Genomic DNA, 9,981 nt, shown 5'->3' with positions numbered 1-9,981 from the left:
ATCTATCTATCTATCTATCTATCTATGATATTCTTCGATGTGGAGGGTACATGAATCACAGTTGCTTGATGTTAAAGGGATAGTTCACCCAAAAATGAAAATTCTGTCATCATTTACTCACCCTCGGGTTGTTCCAAACCTGTATAAAATTCTTTATTCTGTTGAACACAAAGGAAGATATTTTGGAGAATGTGGGAAACTGAACAGTTCTGGGGCACCATTGACTTCCATAGTATTTTTTTTTCCTACTATGGAAGTAAGTGGTGCCCCAAAGCAGCGTGGTTACAAACTTTCTTCAAAATATCTTCCTTTGTGTTCAACAGAACAAAGAAATGTATTCAGATTTGGAACAACTTGAGGGTGAGTAAATGATGACAGAATTTTCATTTTTGGGTGAACTATCCCTTTAATGTTGAAGTAGCTCGCAGGTTTCGAACAGAAATTTTAAATCGTCTTTAAACTTACTGGAACAGTAGACTTTCAGACTACGTGTGGCAGGGAATTTATTTCATGTGGTATTTTGTTCAAGATTTTCTTTAATTTAAATTCTGTCTCCATACAGTTGTTATACTAGAGCCAGAGCCATTTAACGGCTAAAAGTTTTTATTTTATTATTATTGTGTGTGTGTGTACTTATGTCAACCAAGTGTGTTTGTTGCCCTCTGCAGCGTGTCGCTGGTATTGTAAGCGGCGGTTCTGTTTATGTGCGCAAGGGGGCGCAGTTATTTACTGCTCAACTCATTTATTCAGCGCCGAAGAACAGAACGTAGTCGCAGTAGAAATATGGCGACATCCAAGAAAGCAGCGCATGAGCTGCAATCCAGAACTCGGACAGATGATGTTCTAATTAACGGCGGTGTCGAGTTCAGCTCTTTACTCCTCTCAAAACCTGTGCTCGAGGGTTTATCTGCCTCTGGCTTTCAAAGACCGTCCCCCATCCAGCTGAAGGCAATCCCGCTGGGAAGATGTGGACTGGGTACGAGACCTGATAAAACAAGAAATAGTACCAAAACAAGCCTAAACCTACTTGTTTTTTCATTAACCACATACTAAAAACTGGCTGCTCTTTGAAGTAATATGTAATATATGATTGAGTGTGATATTCTAAAATGTAGTTCATCAATGAAAACGACATTCCTGTCATTTCATGCACCATTTGAGGGAAATAACGTTTAATGTTGTTTTCTTCTATTCAGACCTTATTGTTCAAGCCAAATCTGGCACAGGCAAAACCTGTGTGTTCACCACAATCGCTTTGGACTCTCTTATACTGGAAAACACAACCACACAGGTATTAATCTGAGCACATTTTCGGATATGTAACATAATTTATTATATTACTAAATGATGATCTGTCCTATAATTGTTTTATATAAACGGGATAAAGATAGGACAAAGACTTTTTCCCCTGGTTTTGTCTTTTTTTTTTTTTTTTTTTTAAACATCTTTTTGTGTTAAAAATAAGAACCCAAAACACAAGTGTGCACCTGTTTTGTGATAATGTGCCCTTCTCTTGTCCCACCAGGTGCTGGTTTTAGCCCCCACTCGGGAGATTGCAGTGCAGATTCATGCTGTTGTCATGGCAATAGGCAGCGCTATGGAGGGCTTGGAGTGCCATGTGTTCATTGGTGGCCGACCTGTCAGTCAAGATAAACTGCACCTGAAGAAATGCCACATTGCCATTGGTTCACCAGGTTTGAGCTAGATATTTATTTATTTTTCACAGATATGTTAAAGGGTTAGTTCACTCAAAAATGAAAATTACCCCATGTTTTACTCACCCTTAAGCCATCCTAGGTGTATATGACTTTTTTCTTTCAGACGAATACAATTGGAGTTATATTAAATAATGTCCTGCCTCTTCCAAGCTTTATAATGGCAGTAAATAGAGGATGAGATTTTGAAGCACAAAAAAAGTGCATCCATCCATCATAAATGATATCCACACGGCTCTGGGGGGTTAATAAAGGTCTTCTGAAGCGAAGAGATGCGTTTGTGTAAGAAAAATATCCAAATTTAAAACTTTAAATAACTAGCTTCCGGCAGACGGCCGTATGCATCAATTTATGGCAAAAGAGTGACCTTTGACCCGACGCATGACGTATTGCTGAATGCCGAAGCGCAGAGGAGAGAGCAAAACAAAACACCAGTCACGAATTAGTGTCTAAAATTAGAAGTCTAAAACGAGAATTTTTAAAGAGTAATGTCGGAGGATTTCGATATAAGAGAAGAGGAGCTTGAGTTTGTTGCCCAGCCCTATTTGTTTGAACAGTGAGAGGCGTCAAAGCTTACGCTACTCCATCGCGTCAGGGGTTACTCTTTTGCCGCAAGTCGACGTCCATACGGCCGTCTGCCGGAAGCTAGTTATTTTAGTCTTTAAAGTTTTAAATATGAATATTTTTCTTACTCAAACGCTTCGCTTCAGAAGGCTTTTATTAACCCACCGGAGCCGTGTAAAACTTGTTTTTTTTTGTCGTTAAACCTAACCTCACCTAACTTGTTTTTTAATACAGAGACAGTATGTTAAAAGCACATTTTAGTTCATATTCATGATGTCTCAAAATAGCACAGTTGAGTACACTTAGGTGTTCTTAAGATTATCTTAAGAAGTACTAGTATTGATGAAGTGGTGTTGTATTTGTAGGTCGTATTAAGCAGCTAATTGAATTGGAAGCCCTGATTACGTCCTCCATTCGCTTGTTTGTTTTGGATGAGGCTGATAAACTGCTAGAGGACGACAGCAGCAGCAGCTTTCAGGAGCAGATCAAGTAAGAGTTGAATTGGTGAATTTGATTCAGAGACTTTTCTGTGTTTAATTCAACTGGTTAGAGTTAACTGATCTTTGTTTTCTGTGTTAGCTGGATCTTCTCCTCTCTACCAGCAAATAAACAAATGTTGGCCCTTTCTGCCACCTACCCAGAATCTTTAGCACAACATCTGTCAAGATACATGAGAGAGCCGACGTTTGTGCGACTGAACCCAACAGACCCTGGACTCCTTGGTCAGTCTGCAGTGCTTTCTGATTTGTTTCTTTGTTTAAATACCCTTTAAAATCTGAATTGAAACAGTTTATGCGTGATAACAGTGTCATTCTTGTGTTGTACTCTCTCCTTCAGGACTAAAACAGTACTATAAGATTGTTCCGTCTCATTCATTGTCCCATAAAATCTTTGAGGAGAAGGTTCAGAGTCTTCTTGAACTTTTCAGCAAAATCCCATTTAACCAAGCGTTGGTGTTCTCGAACCTCCATACCAGGCAAGAGTTGCTCCCTCCACACCTTTCCAGTTACTTCCATTATTCTGAAAACATTCACTCTGATAAGAGTAAAGCTGCGATCACATTTGCAAAAAATGCCCATTGTCAATTGCGTAGAGATGTATAAAGCACAGTTCAAACAAGTTACTTTCAAACCAAGCAGCTTTCTGTTCTGTGAATTCAGTGACCAACTTGAATATGAGCAAAATCTGCATGGGGAACTTTTCTGCATTTGAGCAAAACTTCCAATCACACAGATTCCTATTTAAATGATTTCGCCAGCAAAATTTCACAGAGCAACAGTAAATGTGACCACATCTTAACAGATACTGTTACAGTGCATTTTTGTTCATAGACTTCTTTTACCAAAAGTGTTGTGATCTTAATTGAAAGTAATGAAAGACTGAGTTGAGCTGTTGTTCTGCAGAGCTCAGCACCTGGCTGATATCCTCTCCTCTAAAGGTTTGCCTGCGGTCTGCATCTCAGGTGAGTTTCACCTTCAGTCTCAAAAACTAATGTCTACTGAACATGCTTTTACTTTTATGGCAGCTTTCAACTGTTCAGTGAATGATTTGTAGTCATGAGTATGTTTGATACACTGCTTCACAAAGCTTCAATACCTTTACAAATCTTTTGTTTTGAATTCAGTTAGTGCTTTGTTATATTACACTATTTTGAAACTTTTTGATACTGTGTGGGTTTGATCCGCCTTTTTGCCTTTTTGAGTCAACTAACTAGTATTAAATGTATGGTTGTAACTGATCTTGATTCAGTTTTGTAATTGAAGTTCATAAAAGTTGAATAGAATTTTTTTCAAGTGCTGGGCATTTTCTTTTTTTTTTTTTTTTTTTTTTTTTTTTTTTTTTTTTTAACAATCGGTCCATCTAGTGCATGTTTAAGTATAGTATTAAGTATAAAAGTAATGGAAAAGCAGCACAGTGGAACTCAAATCCATTTTTTTTTGTATAATTCAGATATGCAATTGATTTTAATACTCTTTTCAATACTCTAATGCAAGAATAAAAATAAAATGCCTACAAAAATGAGAAAAAAATGATACTTTTCAGTATTCAGTATTTCTAATTCTACATTTTAATAACATTTTCCTCACATTGCAGTCTGAAATGGCCTTCTACGTGAAGGATATGTGCGACGCTACCTGAATTTGAACAAAAAGAAAGGTGTTCGGACTACGGTTGTCAAAATCACAGACTTCGGTACCAAGTCGGTACTGAAATTTAAAAAATGTGACGATACCAGTATTTCCCCCTAGCATTTTGAGCGCTGTTGAGCATATTCTTAAACCTCTGATTGGCCATTGTATTTATGCGCTCAACAGATATGTCTGTGATTGGCTACAAATGATCAACACTTCAAAAACATGTTGTAAATAGACATCTTTGATGCTCTTCAAGGAGAGCTTACACAGATACACACGGGAGCAACATCAAAGATGTCTATTTTACATGTTTTCAAGCCTTGATCATTGTAGCCGATTACAGACATATCTGTTGAGCGTGTGAACACAATGGCCAATCAGAGTTGTTTAAGAATCCGCTCAACAGTACTCAAAATGCTAGGGGGAAATGCTGGTATCGTCACATTTTTAACATTTGTCGGTTCTGAAATTTTAAAAATGTGACAATACCAGCATTTCCCCCTAGAATTTTGAGCGCTGTTGAGCGAATTCTTAAACACCCTCTGATTGGCCATTGTCTTCACACGCTCAACAGATATGTTGATATATTGATATAATATAGATATAATGGTACCGAAGTCTGTACTTTTGACAACCCTACTTAGGACTATGATAAGGTTGCCTTTATGAAGTTGGGTGTGTGCATGTAATGCCTTAAAATGCAGCCTCCATAGGCAGTTCACTAGGATCAGAATGATTTTAGAAAGAATTTAGAACGTGGGCATGTAAATGTATGAAAGCCATTATTATTAATGGTTATTATGTTTAAACCCTTTGATGTGTTTGTTTTCTATGTAGGTGGTTTAAGTCAAGACCAGAGGTTAGAGGCGATGTGGAAGCTGAAGCAGTATCAGTGTCGAGTTTTAATATCCACTGATCTGGTGAGGATTTCAACCTATTATAACACCTACACTGGAAAGTACCCAATGTTTAATACCCAAGTAACATTTCCTTTCGTATCAATCTCTCTCTTCCACAGACGTCACGTGGTATTGATGCTGAGAAGGTGAACTTGGTGATTAATCTGGATGTTCCTCAGGACTGGGAGACCTACATGCACCGTATTGGTCGCGCTGGACGATTTGGTGTGTTCAATTATAAAACAATTAAGCACCAATATATGTGAAGCCACTTCTCTTTGGTTTTAATTAATGTGTGTCTTGGGCATTTACATGAGAGTGCTTAATCAGAGATCATCTGCTCTGAGACAGTCTAGCAGGGGTCAGAGTCTGAAAGGGCAACTACAGCAATCAGTAGCATAATTAGTTGCTAAACTCAAACTCATCAAGAGCTTTTTAATGACCGCAGCACTCCAGAATCAGAATTCATAATTGCAACCTGAACGTGATGTTGTTGTGGATCAACTCAATCTTCATTCTCATCAGAATTTTAGAAATGGACACAATTAGCAAAGGAAATCTTTCCTTTGACCGTGACCTGTCTATTGTGTTTCAGGCACTCTAGGGGTTGCTGTGACCTACTGTTGCCATGGAGAGGAGGAGAACAAGATGATGGCCATTGCTCAGAAATGCTCTCTGAATCTTACTCATTTACCAGGTACAGAGGAAATAAAACTTTTTATAGTCATCTATCATTTAAAGGGTTGGTTCACCCCAAAATGGAAATAATGTCATTTATTACTCACCCTCATGGCGTCCCACACCCGTAAGACCTTCGTTAATCTTCGGAACACAAATTAAGATGTTTTTGTTGAACTCCGATGGCTCAGTGAGGCCTCCATAGCCAGCAATGACATTTCCTCTCTCAAGATCCATTAATGTACAAAAAACATATTTAAATCAGTTCATGTGAGTACAGTGGTTCAATATTAATATTCTAAAGCGACGAGAATATTTTTGGTGCGCCAAAAAAAAACAAAATGTGATGGTCGTTTTCAAAACACTGCTTCAGGAAGCTTCGGAGCGTTACGAATCAGCGTTTCGGATCGCGTGTCAAACCGCCAAACTGCTGAAATCACGTGACTTTGGCGCTCCAAACCGCTGATTCGACACGCTGATTCATAACGCTCCGAAGCTAAAAACCTAGAACTAGTTCGCAAAAGTAGTTTTTTTTTTTTTTTTTTTTTTTTTTTTTTTTTTTTTCAATGATTGCAAATATTTAATGAACGATTTGATTGACAGCAGTGGCTCTTGAGGCAAATTTAATCAGAATGAGGAGATCTAACATGAAATGCATATTGTGTGTATGTGTGAAACTTGGTGTGATTACAAACTTTATTGGTTGATGACAGTCATTTTTTTCGAGAAAACTCGAATGTCCTCAGACCAGGGGTGTCCAAACTTGGTCCTGGAGGGCCAGTGTCCTGCGGAGACAAACTCCAACTTGCTTCAACACACCTGCCTGGAAGTTTCTAGTATGCCTAGTAAGATCTTGATTAGCTGGTTCAGGTGTCTTTAATTGGGGTTGGAGCTAAACTTTGCAGGAGAGTGGCCCTCCAGGAGCAGGGTTGGACACCCCAGTCATAGACTATCATGTCACCTTGGACAAAGACACTGCATGCCATTTTTCAAGTATCACAGGTTTCAAGTCAATCAAAGGGTAGTGTAGTTATAGCCATTTTCATGTTTTTTCATTTTATAGTGACACCAAGTGGCCAAAGCCACTTTTTTTTTTTTTTTTTTAACTGTGACCTCAGATTGAGCTTGTACATATGTGTACTGAGTTTGGTGGCAATATCTCATTCCTTTATAGCATTACAATGTTATAGCCATTTTAGTAAAAGTACGAAGTACCTACTATGAACGTTTTGGCACCCCTGAGTCGAAATTTCAACTATTTTTGGATAATTATTGATATTCAGACTACATAGTATATTGCTGCACTGGTTTGGTTCTGATTGGGCGAAATACCTAGGACTAGTTTGCAAAAGTAGGTTTTGGACAAAATTCAAAATGGCGGAAAAAGTTATGGCCATTTTTGTCAATTTTTTTTTGTCACTGTAGCGCCACTATCAGGCTGATCGAGGAGATGCTTTGTCAACCTCTTCCCAAATTGAGACCTATCTGGCCAAATTTCAAGTCTCTAGGCCTTAGGTTTGGTCTGCTTGATTAGTTTTACGGTGGAATAATAATAATTTGCGCTTGAACCTCCTAATGATATTAAAATGCTCACTATAATATATCCAGAAGACATAATATGCGTTTTAACATGCTTTTTGTATTAGTTAACTTAATACAACACAACACCATCAAAATAAAAAAGGCCTTTATGTAATTATAAGCTTTTTTGCTTTTAAATCCTCTAAAAAAATATTTTTTTTTTTTTTTTTGTAAGAAAAAAAATGTTTTGTGCCGATCAGCATTATACCACAAGTGCTGTTTGATGAATTTAACTTGTCTGGAACCTGGAATATTCCTTTTAACTTAAAGTTAAGGCTGTTAAACTTGTTTCCCTATGATGTGTGTTCAAATTCATAGATTTTATATTTCTTTCACAGATCCAATCCCTCCAGGGATCATGGAAGAGGCTTGTGACTGGGACGTGATAATTGAACCTCCTTCAAAACCCACTCACAAAATTCCTGATGTTCCCAAACCAGAGAAGAAGAAGAAACAAGCTAAAGCTGAACAGACGACATCTAAACCCTGCGGAGAGTCTCACATATCTGCGGTCATCACAGAAAGGGCAACAGGTGATAAATCCTACCGTGGATCTGAAAACAAGGCTAAAAATCACTCTCCCAAACCTGAGAGGCAAAAACCATTACCACCTGCTACAAACCTCCAACGTGACTCGAATCCTACTCGGAGAGAGCAGAATGACACCCTTCCCAGAATTCCTCCACTATCCTCATTTAAGTTGCATGCACAAAAGGTTATGACCTTCAACGAGGCTGTAGCAGATTATGAGACCTTCATAACAGAAGGTCTGGGAAGATCTGTTGAATTTATTCACCAGTATGATGATTTCAACAGGAGTCAAGATGCAGTTAATGGACTGCATAACAGCCATGACAATAATGAGGCTTATAAATCATATGTTGTAGAAGAATCACAGTCCTATCAAGATCTTCCTCCACCCCAGGAGAATTCTGAGTTGTCCCCTGAACAAAAGACTGCTTCCGTGTCATCTGATGATTCCTCTTCAGAGTCTGAGATGGAGGTAGAAAGTGAATCAAGCTCTTCTGTGCCCAACAGGTCTTCACATCACACAATTGCTCTTCCAGACTCGCATGTACACAATCGTCCGGAATCAAACGAATCCTCTTTACCTTCAGCCAGAGTGTCACAACAGTCCAGCGGACACAAGCAAAGGCCTAGTAAGCCTCAATCCCAGAATCCTGCTCGCCACCACAGCCCTCCTCAGAAACACCGAGCAACCTCCAAATCCAGTAGAAAGGCTGCCTCAGCAGGACAGAAGCGGAGAAAGGACGAGACTGATGAACTAGAAGAGGAAGTGGCTGGGCAGGATTATTGGAGTTCATACAGAGCCTGGGTTGAATATTACAATTCATATTATCACCATTCACCCTATAACTGGATGACTGCGTTTTATATGAATTCTGTCTACATGAATGAAATGATGAAGCACTAAAAGTTGTTGGTATTATCATGCATATGGCTTTTGGCCTTTGTACTGTTCCCATTTGCATTGTGTACATATTCATGTAGTTCTCTAATAAAAATGAATTCTTAAAATGTTAATTGAAATCAAATCATTGTAAATATTTTAACTGCAGTTATATACATTTTTTTTTTTTGAAACTATCATTATGACACCATAATGTAGATTTTGCACATGGAAATATAATTTTTTTTAATTGTTTTTAGCTGCAATCAGAGAAGCCACGCCCACTAATCTGAATATCCTGCTGGATGATGGGACTGATTAGCTGCGATTGCTCTCCAAATCAAAGACCTCCAGAATAAGCAAAGGGACTAAGCAATAATACAAGAATAAAGGGTTAAATGACCTTTCTAGACCAATTTACGAAAAGACAAGGATCGTTCGAGCTGTGTTTAGCAATACAGCCACCTTAGGATGTGGTGCTCTGGAATAATTCATTCTGATTGGTCAATTTCAATGTTTGAAAGAATAATGACTGTTCTCCAATGTAGCTATAAACCTGTTTTCCCTAAATATTTAGTGTTTGTTCACGTTCTGTGTCCCTGCAGTCTCTAAGCAAACTTCTAAAATAATTAAAGTGTTAGTTGACTTTGTCATTAAGTACTCACCCTCGTGTCGCCCCAAACCCGTAAGACCTTCGTTCATTTTCAGAACACAAATTTGGATATTTTTGATGAAATCCGTGGGTGTTTGAACCACGCAGGCAGCAATGTCATTGTACCTTTTGAGGTCCAGAAAGGTAGTAAAAACATCTTTAAAATAGTCAACGTGACTACAGTGGTTAAACCTTAATGACATGAAGCAACAAGAATACTTTTTGTGCACAAAAACAAACAAAAAATTGTTTCCTCTTCCCTGTCAGTCTCCTACGCAGTGCAAAACTTCCATGTTTATGTCTGAACGCTGACTGTATTGGCCGGCTCCTGTGTCAGCATCACATG

At 38.4% G+C, this 9,981-nt stretch overlaps 1 protein-coding gene across 1 annotated transcript; it reads left to right on the top strand.

Moving 5' to 3' along the window:
* The first annotated feature begins 733 nt into the window (after positions 1 to 733).
* On the top strand, positions 734 to 9,117 carry ddx20 (DEAD (Asp-Glu-Ala-Asp) box polypeptide 20). The gene is made up of 11 exons (XM_051904152.1): positions 734 to 976; positions 1,197 to 1,291; positions 1,526 to 1,694; positions 2,645 to 2,768; positions 2,859 to 3,001; positions 3,117 to 3,255; positions 3,683 to 3,741; positions 5,252 to 5,334; positions 5,433 to 5,538; positions 5,909 to 6,010; positions 7,911 to 9,117. The coding sequence occupies exons 1-11, from the start codon at positions 784 to 786 to the stop codon at positions 9,005 to 9,007; spliced, it is 2,310 nt and encodes a 769-aa protein (XP_051760112.1). The 5' UTR covers positions 734 to 783; the 3' UTR covers positions 9,008 to 9,117.
* Positions 9,118 to 9,981: the final 864 nt, after the last annotated feature.

The sequence above is a fragment of the Ctenopharyngodon idella genome, chromosome 8 (assembly GCF_019924925.1).
Source record: "Ctenopharyngodon idella isolate HZGC_01 chromosome 8, HZGC01, whole genome shotgun sequence".
Classification (NCBI taxonomy): domain Eukaryota; kingdom Metazoa; phylum Chordata; class Actinopteri; order Cypriniformes; family Xenocyprididae; genus Ctenopharyngodon; species Ctenopharyngodon idella.
Note: the sequence above shows the minus strand (reverse complement) of the source record. Positions and strands in the feature narration are given on the sequence as shown.

Excerpts from the sequence above, each read along its gene's own strand:
- ddx20 (XM_051904152.1), top strand. The coding sequence starts at position 784 with ATGGCGACATCCAAGAAAGCAGCGCATGAGCTGCAATCCAGAACTCGG. Across the intron at positions 3,002-3,116 it reads AACAGACCCTGGACTCCTTG|GACTAAAACAGTACTATAAG; the intron begins GTCAGTCTGCAG and ends TCTCTCCTTCAG. Across the intron at positions 3,742-5,251 it reads GCCTGCGGTCTGCATCTCAG|GTGGTTTAAGTCAAGACCAG; the intron begins GTGAGTTTCACC and ends TTTTCTATGTAG.